The sequence below is a fragment of the Podarcis melisellensis genome (assembly GCF_964234715.1).
Source record: "Podarcis melisellensis genome assembly, chromosome: 14".
NCBI lineage: Eukaryota > Metazoa > Chordata > Lepidosauria > Squamata > Lacertidae > Podarcis > Podarcis melisellensis.
In genome coordinates this window covers 46,289,423-46,311,399 of record NC_138546.1, presented here as the reverse complement: position 1 = coordinate 46,311,399, position 21,977 = coordinate 46,289,423, and the positions used below count along the sequence as shown (strand labels likewise).

Below are 21,977 nucleotides of genomic sequence, written 5' to 3'. Positions count from 1 at the left end.
CCTAAAGGACACGAGGAAGTTTTTTCGTGCCATGGACCTGATGTTTTCCAGCGACATTGAGCAGGGGGTGGTGCGAAGGCAGTTAATGGCTTGCCAGCAGGGAAGCCGATCTGTCCGTGAGTACTGGACTGAGTTTACTATGCTGATTCATAAATTGGGGTGGGACCTATCGGCGGAACCCATCCAGATGCTTTTCGAAGAGGGGCTTTCTTCGGCCGTCAAAGATGAACTTTCCCGGGGGCCCAGGGCGGAGTCTATGGATCAGCTGACCAAATCTGCGCTGTCCATAGGAGCGCGCCAGGAGGCGAGGGCTTTGGAAAAGCGGGAAGGGAAAGGAGACCGTTGGAGGGAGCTCCGCATTCCAGACATTCCAGAGCCACCTTTCCCGCCGGCAGAGCCGATGGAAGTTGGAACAGCGCGGGCGCGCGCAGTTTCAAATCCCAGTGAAGGGCGGAAGAAGGAGGGAAAGAGCGCCAAGAGATGTTATCTCTGCCAACAGCCAGGGCACTTTGCCAGAGTCTGCCCACAAAGAAAGGAATGGCAAGGGATGGCAGGGGCTGTTGGGGAAAAGGAAGAGGAAAGCAAGGAGCAAGTAAAAGCCAACGCCTGGCTGCCACCGTCGGGGCACAGCAGCCAGGCCAAAGAGCAGTGAAAGTGCCCACGCCGGAACCTCCCAGACCTGCTTTAGTGATAGAGGTGTTACTAGAACTGCCAAACGGACACCCACTAAAGATCAAGGCGCTTTTGGATTCAGGCAGCTCCTGTAATTTCATGAGTAAGGAGTTTGCAGCTGAGCACCAGATACAGACCATCCCTTTAAGTAACCCCTTGCAGGTGACTACGATTGACGGCAGAGAGCTGTTGGGGGGAGAAGTTAGCCAACAGACTGTCCCGATGATAATGAGGGTGGCAAGGCACACCGAACGGATAGCGTTTAATGTGGCCACCTTGGGAGGAGCTCCCATCATTTTGGGGATGAGCTGGCTGGCGCTACACGATCCGCTAGTGGGCTGGCATCAGAGGGTGGTCTCCTTTGGGTCAGCGCATTGCCTAGAACACTGCAAGGAGGGGAAGGTTCCGGGAGGAGCCAGAGTCACCCTAGCCGGGATGGAAGTAATGGACAAAGGGAAGGTGCCCCCGCAATACGCAGATCTGAGCAACGTATTGAGCGAAAGGGAAGCAGACAAACTGCCACCGCATAGACCCTTTGACTGTCAAATCAACCTACTCCCTGGGGCCCAACTCCCAGTGGGCAAGCTGTACGCCATGTCAGACAGGGAGATGCAGGAGCTGAGGGAGTTCATTGACAAAAACCTGAAGCGAGGTTTCATCAGAGAGTCCCGAGCGGTGGGGGGCAGCCCAGTGTTTTTTGTGGACAAAAAAAACACAGATAAGCCGAGACTTGTGTGTGACTTTAGGGCCCTGAATGCAGTGTCGGAACCCCTGGCTTTCCCTATGCCCCGAATTGATGACATTTTGACCAGGGTAAGGAAGGGAAAGATTTTTACAAAGCTGGACCTGCGGGGGGCGTACAATCTGATACGCATAAGGAAGGGGGATGAATGGAAGACCACCATGTTCACCCCTTTGGGAGCCTTTGAATACCTCGTTATGCCCTTCGGTCTACAAGGAGGCTCCGCGTGCTTTCAAGCTTTTATTAACCACGTTCTGGGACCTTTGCTCTACAAGAATTATGTGGCCTTTTTAGACGACGTGTTGGTGTATTCAGAAGATGAGGAGCAGCATGTGAGGGACGTTCGAGAAGTGTTGGGCAGGCTGCAAGCCAACCAGCTGTGGGTGAAACTGGAGAAGTGCCAGTTTCATACCAAGGAGGTGGAATTCCTGGGGTACCGCTTGTCAGACAAGGGATTGGCCATGGATCCAGGCAAGGTCCAAGCGGTACTGGAATGGAAGACACCGAAGACCAAGAAGGATGTGCAAAGATTCTTGGGGTTTGGGAACTTTTATCGGAAGTTCATCAAGAACTTTGCCCACTTGACGGCGCCCATCACCGACTGCCTCAGCAGCAAGAAGAAATTTGTTTGGACGGCAGAGGCGGAGCGAGCATTTGAAGAACTGAAAAGGGCTTTCGCCTCGGAAGAACAACTTCTGCATGTGGATTTACGAAAACCCATGAGAGTGGAAACCGATGCATCCGACCGGGCGGTAGGGGCGGTACTTCTTCAACCGGGGAGGAGTACGTCGGAGTGGAGACCGTGTGCCTTCTTCTCGCGGAAGCTGAATAAATCCGAGAGGAACTACACGGTGTATGACAGGGAACTACTTGCCATTCACGAAGCGTTCCGGAGGTGGAGACATTTATTAATTGGGGCACAACACAAGGTGCAAGTGTGCACCGACCACAAGAATTTAGAGTATTGGAGAACAGCTCGAGTGCTCAACCAACGACAAGTGAGATGGGCACAGGAATTCTCCAAATTCCACTTTGAAATTTGTTATGTGCCAGGCCCAGAAAACGTCAGGGCGGACGCGCTCTCACGCAAACCAGAGTATTGGGAAGGGGAGGGGGCGATCGAAGAGAGACATGTCATCCCTGAGGACCGCTGGGTGTGTGGGGCGGCGCTGGTGGGGCAACGAGAACTGGTAGAGGAAACGGAAAATGATGAATATGCCCAGGATAAGCTCAGAGGTCTCAGGGGGGAGGGCGAGAGCCCCGGAGGTTTTGAGGAAAGAAATGGGGCATTGTATTACAAAGGGGCACTGTATATACCCGAAGGTGAATTGAGGGGGAGAGTACTCAAGCAGTTGCACGATAGCCCCACGGCGGGACATTTTGGGCAACACAAGACCATGTGGTTGGTTACCAGGGAATTTTGGTGGCCCAAGGTGAGGGAAGATGTAAGGGAGTATGTAAGAGGGTGTGACCAATGTCAGCGAGCCAAAGGGGAAAGAAGGGCGCCAGCAGGGTTATTAGAACCATTACCCACACCAGAACGGCCTTGGGAAGCGGTATCAATAGATTTTATGACGGATCTGCCGAAGTCCAAGGGGAAAACAGCCATCATGGTAGTAGTAGACCTGTTAACTAAGATGTGCCACTTTGTAGCATGCTCACATGCAGTCACAGCGGAAGAAACAGCGAAGTTGTTTGTAGAACACATCTTTAGGTTGCACGGGGCTCCCTTGAGGGTGATCTCAGACCGCGGCAAACAATTTACTTCCAGGTTCTGGAGGAAGCTCATGAGCTTGCTGCACGTGGAAGTCAATTTTTCAACTGCCCGGCACCCTGAAACCAACGGGCAGGCGGAAAGAGCAAATGGCATTCTTCAACAATATCTGAGGTGTTATGTCAATGACAGAGAGAACGATTGGGTCGAAAAGTTGGCGCTGGCAGAATTTGCCTACAATAATGCGGAGAATGTGTCCACAGGGATGAGCCCCTTTTTGGCTAATTACGGGTGTCACCCCAGGGCATTTCCAGGGGAAGGAGGGGAGAGATGGAGCGTCCCAGCGGCTGAACATTTTGTAGAAGAGATGGAAGCGATCCATCATCAGCTCCAGCTCAACTTAGAAAGGGCCAAGGCACAATATAAGAAGCAGGCAGACAAGAACAGAAGGGAAGGTGAAACCATAAGGGTGGGGGATCAAGTGTGGCTGTCAACCCAAGGGTTGCCGTTCAAAGGGGGTTGTAAGAAATTGAGGCCCAGAAGATTGGGACCCTTTGAGGTCATTCAGCAGGTCAACCCGGTGGCTTTCAAACTCCGGTTACCCAACCACATGAAATTGCACCCAGTGTTCCACAGGTCGTTACTGTCACCATACAGGGGGGGACGTGAAGGGGAGCACGTCAGGGGACCAGCCTTGGAAGAGAGGGAACGCCGCAACCATGTAGCGGAAATCCTCGATTCCAGGTGGAAGGGAAATCAGGTGGAGTATTTGGTGGCGTGGGAAGGGGAACCGGAGTCAGAAAACACCTGGGTGATTGCAGAGGAAGTCAATGACGAGGTTTTAACAGAAACGTTCCACCAAAGATTCCCGAGGAAACCTCAGCCGGTAGCAAGGTTTAGGAGGGAGTATTTCGGCACCACCGACGAGGAAGAGGAACTGGAAGGGTTCGCGGAGTCGGAGTTGGAAGAGGGAGTGGACTCCGATGACGAAGAGTACCGAGAGACCAGGGACAGCAACAAGTGGAGGGAAGTGTTCGAGACTTCGGAAGATGAGGGAGGTTCTTTCAGGGGTTTTACCTCCTCACCGCCCGTAGGGGAGGAGACGGGAGGGGGTGAAGGGGGCCCTGGAGGGGAGGTGGATGTCAGGGAACTGCCATCCAAAGAACCGGAGGTGCAAAGGCTCATTGAGGTTGAGAGAGAAGTAGCAGCGGAAGAGGGAACCAGTAGAGGGCGAGCAAGAACTCCAAGGGAAAGTGAGTCGGAGGGATGGCTCAGAGACGCTTCCAGCGAAAACAGTGGGGAGGTCTCAGGACCTCCTATAGGGACACCCACTCCTCGCCGGAAACTGTCACGCCGAGAGTCCAGAAGACGTGTTTCCGTTAAAGAGCTTTTATGTTGGAAACGATTCCGAAAGCAACCACTTTCGGATTCTACTAGCGATTGACGCAGCCATGCTGGAGGGGCTCCGTCACAGGCAGAGGTTTGAAAACCTGATCAAACTCTGAGGGACTTGCATTTTACGCACAAGCAGCTCATCATCCCATCACACGTTGGTTTAGAAATTATGTGGTTTACAGCTGTAATGGTTAAGTAAAAAGAAAAGAAAGGCTAAAAATTAAATGAAAAATAAGGGAGGGGATTTGCTGAATTAATAATTAGAAATTGGAATAGAGAAAGGGGAGGTATGAGGAAGTCGGGGAAATAAGTTACAAGAAAATAAGGGAGTGAAATTATACTTGTTTTTGTTTGTTTGTATTGTTGTTTTGTTTTGTTTTTATATAATCTTTGAAACTTTAATAAATATCTTTTTTTAAAAAAAGGAAGGGACCTTGAGGGTCATCTAGTCCAAGTCCCGGCAATACACAAATCCCTTACGCAACTTGGCGCATGAAGCCACAACCCTAAGATTAAGAGTCTCATGCTCTAGGAAGAGAGAGGGATGGACTCTCCTATTTAAAGCAGGAAACATTTCACTAATTTTACAATCATTTCAACATTTCAAAACTTGACCACCTTCCCTCTCCTTCTGCGGTTCCTTAAATTCATTTTTAATATCTTCTGCATATCCAAATTAACTTAATTTGCTCATTTATTCATCTACTTTCAATATATACTCGTAAACCTGCAGGTTATTACCATAATCCTGCCAATGTTCTTATCTGTTTACAACAAACCATTTCCATCCTTTTATAAAAAGTTTGTTATCTTGATTTCTTATTCTCTCGGTAAGTTTCACCATTTCTGCATATTCCATAAGTTTTTGTATCCATTCTTTCCTTTGCTGGGACTTTTTCTTTTCACTTTGGGGCAAGTAACATTCTTGCCGCTGTAGTCGTGTACATAAATTAATTTCTATACAATTTAGGTAGTTCTAGGCCTATAATTCCCTATACAGTCATACCTCGGGTTGAAGTTGCTTCAGGTTGAGCGCTTTCGGGTCGCGCTCCGTGGTGACCTGGAAGTAATGGAACGCGTTACTTCTGGGTTTCGCCACTCGCGCATGTACAGATGGTAAAAATGACGTCTAGATTTGTCTGGCAGGGCAAGAAGCCAAGAATTAAATTTAAGATATTAACTGATGCAAAAGAAAGGGGCGGATTTGCCCTGCCAGACTTCAAACTATACTACGAATCAGCAGCCTTTTGCTGGTTGAAAGACTGGCTACTTCTTGAGAACACTGACATTTTAGACCTAGAAGGATTTAACAATACTTTTGGGTGGCACGCATATCTGTGGTACGACAAGGTTAAAGCTCATAAAGGGTTTAAAAACCATATTGTCAGGAAAGCATTATATAATGTCTGGATTAGATATAAAGATTTGTTGGAAAGTAAAACTCCAAGGTGGTTGTCGCCAATGGAGCCAAAGGCTGTTAAAAAACTAAATATGGAGGCTAAATGGCCGAGATATTGGGAAATTTTGGAACAAGAAGGGGACAGATTGAAATTGCAAAGCTTTGAGAAATTAAAAGGGAAGGTGAGAGATTGGCTTCATTATTATCAAATAATGGAAGTATTTAAAGAAATATAGTAAAATTAATGAGTGCTAAAACGATGTTGGATTAGAAATTAAGTGGTTAGTAGCGGTAACGGTTAATTTAAGGAGAATAAGCAATATTAAAAGTAAGTTAAAAGCAAGGGAAGGATTTGCTGAAAATAAATTTGAAATTGGAATACAGAAAGGGGAGGCATGAGGAAGTCGGGAAAGTAAGCTATAAGAAATTAAGAATTGAACTTATATGTGTTTTATGTTTTTCTATGTTTTGTGTTGTGTTTTCTATTTTTTGTTTTGTTATGATAAAAATTTGTTGAAACCTTAATAAAAAATAATTTTTATAAAAAAAATGATGTCACGCGCATGCACGGAAGCAGCCAATCATGACCCGTGCATGCGCAGACGCACAGACGCGGGTTGCGCTTGCTTCTGGATGTGAATGGGGCTCCAGAACGGATCCTGTTCATATCCAGAGATACCACTGTAATTCTTCTTTCTGCTCATGGTGCATTATTAACACTTCTCCTGTGCAAAGGTGGCCACAGTTTCTGGCCAGATGACCTTCACTCTTTTCTGTCAGGAGAGAGTTAGCCCCTGCTGGACTCGTTGTTGACTTCTCTCTCTGTCTCCTCGTTCTTTCAGACACCCTGCCTCACAGAATACTCAGCCACCACAGCACCAGTGTGACCTCCTTACTTTACCTCCATGGCCGATCAGCCCGGTTTGATCCCAGCTGGCTGATGTCCGGGAGCCAGGACTCCAGTGTGGTCTGGTGGGACATTTTTACCGGGGAATTATTGCATTGCTTTTCACTGCAAGCTGGTCCCGTCACAAATCTGCTGTTGTCTTCAGAGAACTACAGGGTAAGTAAAGAGCATAAGGGAGATGGGTCTTCCTGGAAGGAGAGAAGAGACAGGGCTTAGTCTACCCTCCTGCCTGAGTTCTTGGGCAAGACTTAGAGGACAAGAGCAACAGGCAGGGTCAGATTTTATTTCCCCCTGGGGAAACTCAGCAGCACTCAGCAGCATGACAGGTGATGCAAAGCCCCATTCTTTGCACCCACCAGTCAGTAAACAAAATTAATAATAATAATAATAATAATAATAATAATAATAATAATAATAATTAATAATACTAAATAACAGCATGCATTGTCCACACATGACACAACTGTTTGCTCAGCTCACTGACATAGGATTTAATTGCATCTGGCTTTTGACATATGCCATAAAGAATGAGCTTGCAATTAGTTTTTGGTTTTTTGTTGTCCTTAATTTTATTACGTATTTTCTACTTTTTCTATTGTAAAAAAAACAAAAACCAATTTTATCTGTGTCTTCTTTGCATGTAGATGACCAGGGAGGCAAACTCTGCCAATTAAAAGTGCCTCTGTTTACTAAAAATCTGTCAGTGGCACCCCTCAGTTACCCCAGAGAAGCAGCCCATACTATTTAAAGCAATTTCTCTCTGCCTCTCAGCAAAAAAAGAAAGAAAAAGAAAAACAGCAAGCCCAAGGCATTCCCTACCCACTGCAGATAATCCAAAGCACAGGGCATGGGGTCCTGCCAGGCCAGCCAGCCAGTGCTAGCCCCAAGAGGTTGGAGGTGGTGAAGACAGTGAGCTTGGGGTACCATGAAGTGGGAGGGGAAAGAGGGTGGCCACCCAGACCTTCACCTCACCAGAGCAGCCCAGTTGGCTCTAAAGCTGCTTTTGCCTCTTTGTTCTGAGCCCTTGGCACAAGGAGGTTCATAATCAAAATATGGGATGAAGGGCAGGGTTTCATGTGGAATTTATGAGATGAAGCCTTTGCGTCTTCCTGTGATTCAGCCTTGCCACAGTGCCCTCATCTGGCCAGATGTAGACTTCAAAAGGCTTTCAGTTAGATTTCACAGAAGCAACCAACAAAGGAGTGTTCTTAGGGAAGAGAGAGGTGTCTGTCATCTTCTTGCCATTGATGGTTTCTTTTCTACTGAGAGAAGGAGTCAAGCAGTTCAGATGTGGGGTCAGTTGCTAAGGGTGTTCAGTGGCACTGTCTCTTCCCCTGATATTTCAAGAAGTGGAGGGGCAGGCAGTTGCCCAGTGGGGGTGCTTTGTATGGAGCTGATCCTGTCTTAAGGCAAGGAATGAGCTTCACAATTGCATTTCCAGTGCCTCTAGAAGACTAAAACCCTGTGCTCAGCATCCATTAGGTAAAGCTGTTAAGGGTGTGAAATTGGACTCATTTTGCACAAGTGTGCTTTGTTTACAGGTGTGTAATTGGAATCCCAGTGTTACAGCTTTATTATTTCCCCTCCTGTCCTATTCCAAGGGCAACAGGCAGTATGTATACATTTCCTTGTAGCAATTTTGAAGGGGGGGGGACAGGATGAGCAGAAATCTGACTGGATCCCAGGAGACAGAAGCAGGCAACTTGGCTGGATGCAGGAGCTCAGCCCCTCCTCAGCCCTGCTCAGGCTGCCTCTGCTACTTGTAAATAATAATAATAATAATAATAATAATAATAATAATAATAATAATAATAATAATTTATTTGTACCCTGCCCATCTGGCTGGGTTTCCCCAGACACTCTGGGCAGCTTCCAACAAAGATTAAAAATACATTAAAATGTCACACATTAAAAACTTCCCTGAACAGGGCTGCCTTCAGATGTCTTCTAAATGTCAGTGGTACCTCGGGTTAAGTACTTACCGGTAATTCGTTCCGGAGGTCTGTTCTTAACCTGAAACTGTTCTTAACCTGAAGCACCACTTTAGCTAATGGGGCCTCCTGCTGATGCCATGCCGCTGGAGCACGATTTCTGTTCTCATCCTGAAGCAAAGTTCTTAACCCGAGGTACTATTTCTGGGTTAGCAGTGCCTGTAACCTGAAGCATATGTAACCTGAAGTGTATGTAACCCGAGGTACTGCTGTAGTTGTTTATCTCTTTGACATCTGGTGGGAGGGCGTTCCACAGGGTGGGCACCACTACCAAGAAGGCCCTCTGCCTGGTTCCCTGTAACCTCACTTCTCACAGTGAGGGAACTGCCAGAAGGCCCTCGGCGCTGGACCTCAGTGGCTGGGCAGAACAATGGGGGTGGAGATGCTCCTTCAGGTATACTGGGCCGAGGCCGTTTAGGGCTTTAAAGGTCAACACCAACACTTGGAATGCATTAAATGCATTTCTGTTCCATCTGGAGTGTCATGCATAGCACAGTCCATTCAGAAACTCTAGCTTTTGCCTTACAGTGGTTTCCTACTGAGAAGAGAAGTCAGCTCCCTTTATATGTTTCACACATCCACACACACTCCCCTTAGCACACTTTGGTGTTTGTGCAGGCATCTGAATGACTCACCTTGGCATTATCCCTCTTTGCAGTTCAGAGGGCACCGGATCGTGTGCTGCTTGTGCAGCGATGACCATGCTGTGGTGCTTCTCCACATACAAGAGCGAGCCTGCCTCATGCATGCCCGGAAACACCTTTCCCCTGTGAAGAGGCTACGGTGGCACCCCGTGGAAAATCTCTTGGTGGTTGGATGCGAAGATGATTCCGTTTACGTCTGGGATATTGAGACCGGTAAGACCTCTCTCTTTCCCCGCCATCTTTGTAAAACACAAGGGACCCCACCTGCCTGGAGAAGCAGCTAGCAGAGGCAAACTCTGTTTGAAATGCCAAAGACAGAGAAAAGGCCAATCATAACTGTCAGCAATTTAACTTGGACTCTGAATGGTGAATGATTAGCTAGACTTCAGAGCCTTTGCTGTTCTGGCCAGTTGCCTGAGGTAGAGTGAGGCACAAGCCCTCTCCATTTCTGGTGACACTGAATTAGTCGATACTGATAAAGGGTGTCTCCAGGTTGTCCCTTTATTGTAGGAGTGATTCAAGCACATACCGGAACTTTCTGCATTTAAATCAGGGGTCGGCAACCTAGCGCCCATGGGCCACAAGCGGCCCACAGGGGTTGTTTAACTGGCCCATGAGCTGCTCCCCAACTGAGCCACCTGCTCGACGAGTCCCCCTGACACGTCGTGGCACAGGGACTTGATTCTGCAGTGCCGGAAATTGCGTCTGTGCAGACATAGATACCGGAAATTGCGGGCGCATGGGCGTGATCTGGCCCACGGAGGGATCTCCGCTGGAGCGAACCAGCCCAGGCGAGGTAAACCTTGCTGACCCCTGATTTAAATTAAAGCACTCTTGACACCCTGCCATAACAAATCCACTTTAAAAACACAACAAAACACAACACAGACTTTTGGGTGTTCAGAAAGCAACGGGGAAATGCATTGAAAAGTGTGTCTGAATGAATTAATAATGGGAAGACGAGTAAGCACCCCATAAGCAACTCTGCAGGATGAAGACTCATTGCTGTATAGGCATCGCTTAGACAAATGCTTGGAAAAGGCAGAACATTGGGGTCCCTCTAGCGTTTTTCCTCTCCTTTGGGTGCATTCTGCAGCATTGTGACACTGATACAACAATAGTGCCTCAGTGGTAGATTTATACTGGGTCATCCACATGTCATTCTGAGTTGCTCTGCAGTGCTTCCCCAATGCTACCATGCTCTTGCCACCTAGAAGGCCATAAAAAACCCCTTCAGGATGAATTTGAACTAGTTAATTTTGTAAAAGGGGGAACTAGTTCCTTTTTGGAAAGGATGAACTTGAACTAGAACCAGTTCCTTTTTAAAACACACTTTTCAAGTATTGTGTACAGACAGTCTGCTCTGCTGCAAGAATCCATGGATCAGGGCCCCTGGCTGTATTCTGCATGGGAAAGAAGACTGGTTGAGAAAATCATATCCTACATAAATCAGCATATAAAATTCGAGTCCGTTTATAGTCTGGAGGATTGCTATTAAAACAGTTTACTTACTGTTTTGGGCATGCTTGCATATCTACTACATAAAATATAGGCTTATAACAATGTGCTTTTAAAAATAAATAAATAAATAAATCCATGTATGTTCCGAGATGGTTGTGACATTTCCTGTCAATTTGCAAACATCCAGCGACAGACCCATTTGAGCTACAGTTCTCCTGGTTCCAAGTAAATGACAGGTCTTTATGACAAGCCTAGCAGTGGGTGAAAGAGTCAGACCTCTGCCATATCACACTCAGGCTGTGTTTCTAAATGAGAAATATTGGGGTGTCCAGGAGGGGGGCCACATGTTTGGGGCTTATCACGCCCATCCGATCTGCAAGACACTCTGGGACCCTAAGAAGAGGCATGCAGGAGCTGCTTGTTTGCAGTCAGCACTTCAAACTGCCCACCTTCTGATCAGCAGGCCCAAGCTCCTGCCAACCTACCAGTCTGAAAGCATACCAGTGCGAGTAGATAAATAGGCACCACTGCAACAGGAAGGTAAATGGCATTTCTGTGTGCTCTGGCACTCGTCACAGTGTCCCGTTGCACCAGAAGCGGTTTAGTCATGCTGGTCACGTGACCCAGAAAGCTTGTTGTTGTTGTTTAGTCGTTTAGTTGTGTCCGACTCTTCGTGATCCCATGGACCAGAGCATGCCAAGCTATCTGTGGACAAACGCTGACTCCCTTGGCCTGAATGTGGAGATGAGTGCCATATCCCCTAGTCAAGTTTGACTGGACTTAACCATCCAGGGGTCCTTTACCCTTACTTTACCTAGTCAGCAGCGAAGGAAATTAACTCTGTACATGCTCAGATTTCTGCTATTATTTCTCATGCTCTGGACCCAAGAAAGGGTCAGAGCGTGCCCCCAAAGTAAATTGCAACATGCTTTCTAGACATCAAGTGGATTGCCTTTAGAAACTGGGCACATGCCTCCATCTCTCCTCCTCTCCCCCGCCCTCTCCCTCAAGTTAACAAACTTTGCCTTGAGGGAAAGCTGACATTCCTTTAAAGAGGCATATAATCCAATTATGGAACCATTAGGTGTTTTCAGGGAGCTCTGTAAGCTTATGGCACCTTCCTGCACTCTGCTATGGTTGGAACGAGCATGAAGGAAATATCTGTGCTGCGATGCTTGACTATGAGCCTGTCTGCATTCTGGACATTTGGGTTTGCTGGATTTTTAAACGACTTCTTTGCACTTTTTGCCATTCTTTGATCATTCGTATTATCAGTATGCATGTACACACACACACAAACACGAAATACATATATCAAAACAAAGGGCTCAACGACAGTTCTGTTTGTCCCACGCCTAGAAAACAGAGGTCTTTCTGCTTGTCTCGCCACTTTCCCAGGGGAAAACCCCCTCTTTAGTGCTAAATCAGAGCAAACATTCCCTGCACACGCATTTCCTGTTGGAAATGGAAGCCCATGTTTAAGAAGACCAGAAGCTGGCCTCCGTTTGTCTCAGGAGACAATGGAAGAGTACACCGTTTGGGGGGGGTGAAGTCAAACTGTTGGAAGTTTACAGTTTCTGCTGTGGTGGTAGAGACTCATATGAGAGAGACATGTTTTGTTGCAGCTGAAGCAGATAGAGGCATCTGGTTGTGCTGCTGTAGATACACCATGGCGTTTCTTCTCTCTGTGCTCCTTCCTCTGATCACTGCTATGGATATATGACCAGCAGGGCCGTCTTAAGCATATCCGGTGCCGTGGTGCAAAGCACCCTCCGGTCCCCCTCCTCTGGTTTCTCAGAGGTTTTTTTAGGGAGGATGGCACTGCCGGCGGGGCTGAAGGAGGCAGACAGTAGCTGGAGGGCAGCTCCTCCGGCAGGAAAGAGGCGGAGGCTGGATGCGGCACCTCCCAGATCAGCTGGCCGCTTCATGCTGTGGTGACCACAGCAGACAGGCTCCATCTTGGCTTCGGCGCAGCATGGCGGAGGCGGGTGAGGGTGACGAGCTGATGCCGGGACGCGCCACGTCCTACCTCCGCCTCTTCCCTGGCACCCTCCAGAACTTGGTGCCCTGGTGCCCTGCGCCACTAGCCTCTATGGGTAAGATGCTCCTGATGACCAGATTGACAGTCTCCAGATCAGCAGAAAACTCAGCCATTTTTTCTCTGTGGTTTTTATTTTTATTAAGAACAAATTAGAAAACATACATATTTACAACAAAAGAAAATACATATAACCAAGGAGAAAAATTAGAGAATACCTTGTCTCTTTTCATATTTACAGTTATTTATACCTCTATAAAATGCTATTCACAATAAAGGAGTGAAATGAAAGATAAGATATCAGAAAAAAGAAAAAAAAGAACAAAGAAAAAATAAAGAAGTAAAAGAAAAGGATCGTAGGTGAAAATTTCGGTGTTTTGGTTTTAACTGAAGGCCTTTTGTCTTACTGGTTTATTTTTCTATATCAAAACTTCCTTAAATTAATAGATAAGTCCTTGGTGCCTTCTGAGGAAGTTCACTGCTGTGCTAGGATTTTCATGCAACAATATTTTTGAAAAAAAATAAAAAAAAATCCCAGCTCAGAATGGCTGTAAGAAAGTCTAGCAGAATAGAGGGACCTTCCACATTTTCATTTGTTCCATGATTTCAAGTGATAGGTCTGAGTGTTTTGTTTGTTTTGTCCCGCTGCTTTCCCTGGGAAAACCCACTGTTTGTTGCTGAATCAGAACAACCACCAATCGGGTTTTCTGTGGGCTGACATTTGTTCCGATTCAGCAGTGAATTTCAGGTTTTCCTGGGAAAAGTCACAGGACAAAAAAATAAAATAAATACCTTGTCAGATCTGTGACTTGAAATCAGGGACCAATGAAAGTGTGGATGGTCCCAAAGAGGAAGTGAGGAGGAGGAGGAAGACCTCTCTCAATGAAAAGAGCAATAGGATATTATAGAAAGGGAGGGAGGAAAATTGAGGCCTTCAGTGGCTTTGGTCTTCCAGTGAAAACAATTCAAGGAGTCAGCCGGAGAGTCTTGTCTCATGAAGTCAGAGGCCTGGTCCCTCCTATCTGTGCAAATGTAAGTAAGATGGAGCATAAATGAGCAATGGGAAAGATGCACTTGTGAAGAAAAGAAACAACAAAAAAGGGACCATCTGCCTCTTGTCATTTGATACCTGGAACACTAGGGGACAGCATTCAAATGCTGAATGGATGCTGACTATTGATTGGAGTTTTCAGGCTAACCTGTAAGTTATGAAGTGTTTCTGCTGAGAGACTGAAGGCGATTTGGGCAGGCAGCTTCCAGGGTAAAAAACAAATGGAAGAATGAAACAAGCCTGATGATGTCCCTCCCTTACACTCTGGTTGCCCTGAGCAGCATTTCAGATGCTGGAGAGCCCCTGGAAGCACATGGAAAACGTGGAACCAGGTACACCAAATGTGAATGGTTCCAACTGCTTTTAATGTTGCATTTCTACAGAGTTGCAACCCACCCAGGGACCTTATGAAGGGTGGGTAAGAAATCCTGTTGTTGTTGCTCGTTACAATATGATTTGATATAAGGTAGAATCCTATGCTGCTTCTACATTAGAATTAAATTAATCAGCTGCTCACCGGAAAGGGAATAAAATGTGATGATTATATCCATTGATTTCTTATCATTTAAGTGTACGTCTATAACTATCCCCTATTACAGTTATTAATTATTCCATTCACAGCAGCTGTGTATGGGGACCAACCATGTGGGTGACTTAAATGGTGTGATTCCTGGCATAAACTGGAGGCAGGAATGGCAATGGTGAGGGGTGGTTCTTCTTAACTTTGTGACTGTAGTCATGCTATAGGCCTTGTATGTTTATATACCTGGCATGGGTTCAGCTTTTGGCAGAGAATCCCTTTGGGAAGTTCTTTAAGCCCCTTACAGAACTGACAAAATCCTATACCAACTTCCTTCAGAATATTGCGCTCAGTGGGGCTTCCCATCTGAGCAGGCAGGTGCTGTATGATTCTGTAGCTGGCTTTTTGCTTGGTACCATTAAACAGCTATCCATGGGGCAGTCTTAATGCTCACCTTGGTGAATGAACTTGTCCAGCTTCAACTTACCTTCTTGGCCCTGATTCTGCCCCGGAGCTCCTGCTCTGCTTATGTGAAGTCATGCTCCGCTGCCTGTAAATTTCTCAAACCACTATTTCTCCTCTGCCCAGGAAGTCTCGAGCGCCATGAAACTGGGGAAGTTGCCCAGGCAATCCTTGCTTGCTGTGAGGACTCAGTCATGGCAGCAGCAGATTCTCTGTCGGCCGTCTTTGAAGAAGACACACCAAAGCAGGAAAACCTGGATGGCCAGTCTTCCAACTCCTATAAAATCGGCACTCTTTCCTACAGCAGCCTCGCTCATCGAGAAAAGTCTTCCCACCATCAGGTGAGTGCACAGAAAGGGGAGACTTCGGATCAAAGAATTGCAGAATTGTAGAGTTGGAAAGGACCTAAAAGGTCCCCTGGTCCAAACCCCTGCCACGGATCTTGGGCAGCACTCAGCAAACCTACCTTGATGCCACATGACCCAAAGTTGCTTTCCCATCCCCCTCTTTGGAAGGGATGGTGTTACAAAAGCACCATTCAGGAGAACATTAAAACTTTAAAGCAGGTTTTGCCTGCAAGAGCTGAGGCACGTGCTGATCTTGTAACTGGCCACTTTAGCCCAGGCTCCACGCTGGCTGAATCCTTATGGGTTCAGGATGTTGGCTGGGAGTGAACTTGCTCTGTAAATTGATAACAAGTCCATATACTGTATTTTTCCGTCTATTACACAACCCCATGTATAAGACGACCCCTATTTTTGGGAGCCCTCAACAGTTGTTGAGCTTCTTTTGTAAGTTCGCTGAGCTGTGGAGCAGCTTTTTGAGGATCCCCCACTCTGGCTGACGGAACTGGTGCCGTAATACACTGCATACTGGCGCTCACCAAATACTCTTCCTAAGCAGCCTCCTCTCCGACATTTCCCTGCTACTGCCACAGCATCCGCCCTTACTTACTTAGCATATTAACCCATGTATAAGACGACCCTCAATTTATCACCAAAAAAATTCAGAAGAAAGGTTGTCTTATACATGGAAAAATATGGTAAATGCTACTTAAACTATAGAAGCCCCTCCAATTTCTTATTGATCATGCCTCAGAACCACCAACTACGGATGAAACTAGCACTTCTAACAAGATATCTTGACCAGTAAATATATGAAATATAACTATATTGTGCTTGATGAAAAGTAAGTCTATGAGTTTTACATATACAACAGTGGCTCAAAAAGCTTTGGCTTTTTGGTGGGGAAGGAGCCTCGATTGTTCCCTATCTTTGCACATGTAGAAGGATCATTTAGGTATTTAATGGTGACTGCCCATCATCTCCTGTTGATTAGGAGCAGCTATTAGACATGATAATCACCCTCTTTGATATAACACTATTTATATAGACTAAACAATGACTGATGAAGAGCAGTAGTAGTAGTAGTAAGATGATAATGCTATTTAAATGTATGTGGTTAATGAGATTTCGAACCAGGTTCGGTGCTTAATTCTGCAAATCGTAAAATGGATCTGCTGGGAGACTGAAAAGGTCTCCACTGAAAACAGAGCTCTAAAATAGCAAGGAATGACCTAGCCACACTCCAGCACTTTAAAGTCTCATTGAATTCCAGAAAAGGGAGAGTTAACCACATGCTTAAATGCCTCCCATGGAAAACAGTGTTTAAGTGCTTGAGGCAGGCTGTGTGGCACCTTTCTTGTACCTCATGGCTGGCCAGCTTCTGAAGCAGATTCTCCATATAAACATATTTGTCCTCATGGAAATTGCAGCCACCAGGACCAAGGGCTGCTTGGGTGATTTTTGGGGTGGAACTGGGACGTGTGCCCAGAAGATAAAGTTGGCCCTGTTCCTCCTGGTGGGACAAGTGCCGTCAGTGCAAAACGAAGCATGCGTGTCGTCAAATTCCCTTGATATACAGTACTTAAACAGGTTTTAATTATTTCCAGCATCAAAAGGCCCCCTCATGTGCGGCATCATTGTTTGCCAGAGAAAGCGCCACTCTGAACGGGGGTGAAGGGGTCTCTCCCCAAAATCAGACCCTCAGCATTTGCCTCAGTCACTGACAGGGGGAGAGGCGGTAATTTGTGTGGTGAAGCCTATTTGAATAGGGTATTGTTAGAATACTTATGGTCCACTTGACAAGGGCTCTTGCTGTAAATAGCACAATTTGACTCCAGCTGTTAAAGGGAGGTTTTGACAGTCGCTGAATGGGATTGGGGGGGGGGGAGGTGCTTTGCTGCAGAGGAGAGAAAATCAATACTGGCCTTTCGTTCAAAGCAACCTGCTCTTTTTCTTGTTCAGTTCTCCTTCCGGGTTTATATAAGGTGATCTGCCATTTAGAAAGGAAGACCTAGCTACTGTTTAAATGCAGGGTTGGTTTGTGTGTGTATGTGTGCAGACTAAACCAGGCAACAAATGCTGGCAAAGTAGATATTTTTCTATCGGTAGATCTGTGATCCTAAACGAAATTGCACATAAATCCACATGAAAGCAAAGAGATCCACTTGGTTTCAGGTATTACAATTGCATTTCTGCATACAATCGGTTGCCTCTGTACTGTACTTCAGTTTTGGAGCTGGAACGACTGTCTAACTCTGCTTGTTTTTTCCCTGGCTGTTATTAAAAGTCTTACAAAATCCACAGCTGGGCAGTAAGACATTTATTAGTACCAAGCAACTTTCCAAAAGCCTGCCACTATTCTGTGACGCTGTCATTGGCCCTAATAAAGACATCACCCAACTGTGGATTTTTGAATTTTTTACTGGGCGATTTTTGCTTCTTAGAACAGATTCCTCTTCTGTGGACCTCTTGGGCTCCCTGACAGTGTGGCTTCCTCTATGGCCTGGTGCTGATCATTGCCATCTAGCCAAGCTGTGACCTGACACTCCTTAGTGACAGAATACCTGGCTAGGGGTAGCAAGAAGGCTTGGGCATGGGGCTTCCATGGCACCACATGAGGGGTGGTCTTTGGTAAATTTTCATAATATGGCACCCTGTGCGAGGCCAAAAATTGACGCACCCAAACTGATCTCTCAATTATGGATGTGCTCAATTGTATGGCTCTATGCTCTGTGCGGGGCAACCATCTAAATCATTTTGCAGCACAAGGGTTTGATTGTGCAGGTACCAGCCAACCTTTAAAAATGATCACTGCTCCCCACCACCCAAAAAACAGAAGGGAGGAGGAGTTCCAGTGCTGCGCATGCAGCAAAAGAAACATTTCCTTTGCTCAATTCTCTGCTTAATCCAGTTACCATTTTCTGCTTCTATGTAATGAAAAATGAAAAACACAGAATCATAACAATAGGGAGAGGACTCTTGGTTTAAGAGATTTTTCTCCTAAACAACGAGTCCTGATTTTTCTCCTAAACCAAGAGTCCTTCCCCTATTGTTATGGTTCTGTGTTTTTCATTTTTCATTACACAGAAGCAGAAAATGGAAACTGAATTATTATTATTATTAATGCTTAATTGTGAGTGAATTTAACATGTAATAAACTACAGTTTGCATGTCAGTGCATTGATATAGTTCTCTAACACCCCAGAGTTAAAATGGCTTCAGAAATAAATGTGTTCAGCATCTAGGCCCACATATGTAGTGGCACTTCCAAGATTCAAAGCTCCCAATTATGAGCATCTCTTTCTGTTGTCAGGAGCTGCTAGCTTTAAGTGCCTGGCGGGGGAGGAGGTGTGTGAGCCTCACTGAGAGAAGGAAGGAAAGACTATCCCCGACAGCTTCAGACAATGCAAAGGGGGGAGGCAGCAGATCGATGCTCCCTCCCCCAATCTTGGAAGTCTCTGCTGCTCCTCGCCCCTCCACTGTCCCGCCCCCACCCCCGGTCAATGTAATGACAAGAAAATTGGTGTAGAGGCCAGTCTTGCAGCTAGATCATTTTAGACCCTGGACTTAATGGTCCTCCAGCACACGCACACACACTAAACAGTCATGTGTGTTACTCTGGTTAGGAAGCTGACTGCTCTTCTCTCTAGCCATGCCAGGGTCTGGCACATGAGAGCGAAAAATAAACAGCCCCCCACCAAAACACACACACTAAAGGTTGGACAACCTGATAAAAAAAGAGAAATACTTTGAGCATGTGCCGTTGCATATTTTATACTCGCTTTAATCTCCAAGACTACAGGAATCAGCGGCGTAGCGTGGGTTGTCAGCACCGGGGGCAAGGCAAGTAATTTGCGCCCCCTAACCCCTAACCTGCCGCCGCTGCCAGCTTCTTCTTGCTGCTGCCTGGTCTGGTGTGGTTCTCTCCCGCGCTCAGCGCTGCGCTGGGCGGCCGCTGCACTGTCCCTCCCCCAGATAGTCCCTCGCTCTCTCTCCGCACCGCACGCCTGGCACCCACCCCCTCCACAGTGGGTGGCGACCCGGCGGCTCGGATCGGATTCGCACAGCCAGCACTGCAGTGAGAGAAAGTGAATGAGCCAGGTAGGGGCAGAGAGCTGTGAGTGCGAGCGCGCCCCCACAGATGTTGCGCCCGGTGCGGTCGGCCCCCCCTGCACCCCCCACGCTACGCCACTGACAGGAATAAAACAAGGTTTGCTTCTGTAGCCCTGAAGCTAGGCACATTTACTTGTAAAAAAAAGGATAATAAGTATTTTTAAAGTGAAAAGAAAAATATAGAAATGGGCATCTGTAATCGCCTGCTTGCCTGTCTGGCTCTCCCTTCCCCTATAACATGGTTTTAAAGGTATGAAAGGCTGCTGTGGGAGTAACCACTGTCAACCTCGGTGGGGCTGAGACCAGGCCTGCTTGCTGCTGCCCCCCCTGCACAATCTGTTGCTCCCCGGGTGGTCATTTGGTAGTGGGGGGCAGGGTGGAGGCTGGACTTTGGCCCCAGGTCTAGCCTGAGCTCCACCACCAGTAGAGCCTTCAACATTTGCATGAATTCTGCTCCTATTCCTAAATGTGTGCTAAATGAAGCAGAGCTGTTTTGCATTGCAGTGTGTGTGGAGAGCAGCAGCGGTCAGTGAGAACATAGAAGCCTCTCAGATACCCTCCTGTCTTAGCTCTGCGCTGATAGGCTCCCACCTTGGGTGCCTACAGCCAGCAGCTCTGCCGCGTTGGGGAGCTGTCCAGCCTCCTGGAGCCTGACAGCAGGACTGGGTAGGTGCCTTCAGAGTTGTCCCCAGGATCAGGTTGCTTGAAGGTTGGCAGGGCGGGCAAGGGGGTACATGGTGTGCATGCCCTATACTCCTGCCCCTGGTCCCCCACAGCTTCTTGGCCCAAGGTCCCATGTCTGCCCTACTGCTGTGTGAGCCCACTGGGAGACTTTGGCTGTCTGGAGGTTACACAAGGGTCCTCCCCACCCTTCGCAAATGACTGGGAACTTGAAAAACAAAACAGAACTCTTCTCTTCAAGGGCACGGGCATCTTTGAAAAGGAGAAAGCTGTACTGACATTCAAAAAACCTGGTTTTATATGGAATTTTACTGTCACTGAAATTAACTCAAGTTTCATTTGAAGATAACGCAGCACAGCTATTTAAAGCCTTCTGAATGCCAAACAAAGGCTCATTTCCGTGCTCAGTTATTACTGGGCCTCTGAACACTCTATGCTGGGTCTGGGATTATTTTTTTCCACTTAAAAATGTTTATATATTAATATAAGCAATTTGTAGATTGCCATTTATATTTCTTTTTTTAAAAAAGCATTACTGTGCTGCCATAACTTAAAATCTCAGGGTGATGTACAACAATGAAATATAAAACATAATTAAAAACTGCAGAAACCATAAAAGGGAGCGCACTGAGAGCAGAGCAGTCAAAGCAGCCTTGAAATACGCTTCTAACAAGTAGAACTTTCTGTGGCATAAGAATCTGGACCCATTTTTGTGATATCAGTTTAAATCAAACAAACAAAACACACCAAGCCGCCGAATGCAATTTCTGCCAGCCTCTGTAATCAAGTACAAGAAGCTCACTAAGCGGTGGCCTTTCCAGTCCAAAATGTTTGCTGATTTCGTGAAGCAATATTTTATGCTCATAAACTGGCTGCAAGGTGGGAGTGCAATTCTATTTATCTTGATATTCTTTAGCTTTATAGAGCCTGCCAAAGTGTCCATCTGTTCGGCGGAGATTGCTTCCCCTCGCGAGTGGTCAGGGGGAGTGAGCCAGGAGAGGTCAAAGGAGCTTCTTGACCTCGGGTGTTTCTCGCCGGAGCAATTGGAGTAGAGGGAGCCGGGGGCCATTACGAGGTGCTGCTCAGCAAAGCAGCCCCCACTTTAATTGGTAATGATAGCAGGGAAGACACAGCGAAGCCGCAGCCAGGAGAAAACAAAAGGCATCCAATATAGTAATTTATTACCGGTCGCTGGGTTTCAGCCGCTCGGTTGTTTTACCCCTGCCGTGGCCGCGGAGAGCAAAAAGAGGCTCCAGCACTTAATGCAAAATGGAGGCCTTGCTGCCGGCAGGGCAGCGTGGGGCTCGGAAGAAGATTGCCTCAGCTATTAGTTGGATCATGGATTTGTGCTCGTTGGCTCGGCTCTCCAGGCCCTTCTCTCCAGTGTATCAGCTGCAATTTCCGGCTTGCTTCTTCGCTTACAATTTGCCCTGCCAATCTTCAGGCTGCTGAGCTGGTGTCAGTACTCAAACATGGTGAGATGTTGGGGCCCATGGAGCCAAAAGAGGTGCATCTGTCCACTGTGTTGTCCTAGGATGCCTCTGGTCCCACATTTACAGGTGCCAGAGGCTGCTGCAGCCTCTCTGGGCAGTGGCCTGTGGTGTGCCAAGCACTAAAGCTGCCTCTACTCTTGAGCATATGGGTGGGGTGGAGGAGGGCTGCAGGTGGTTGGCACCAGTGGGGGGTAAGTGAGGGTGCTCAGCAGAGAAGGGCCAAGGGAAGCACTGGGAGTAGCTCATCAGGCTGCTGTCCACCAGGCACATCTTAAGGAACCTGCTTTGCATTTTTGCTCATTGCTTCCCAGAGCCAGCAACATAGCCAGTGGTTGGAGGGACTTGTTCCC

General features: G+C 47.0%; 1 protein-coding gene across 1 annotated transcript in view; it reads left to right on the top strand.

Moving 5' to 3' along the window:
* The window catches only part of WDR72 (WD repeat domain 72), a gene marked incomplete at its 5' end in the record, with an annotated part of 73,434 nt that overhangs the window by 17,319 nt on the left and 34,138 nt on the right, over nucleotides 1-21,977 (top strand). The window contains 3 exons of the mRNA XM_081887844.1: nucleotides 6,765-6,985; nucleotides 9,479-9,677; nucleotides 15,123-15,337. Of these exons, the coding sequence (XP_081743970.1) occupies nucleotides 6,765-6,985; nucleotides 9,479-9,677; nucleotides 15,123-15,337 (635 nt within the window). The remainder of the gene's footprint in view (nucleotides 1-6,764; nucleotides 6,986-9,478; nucleotides 9,678-15,122; nucleotides 15,338-21,977) is intronic.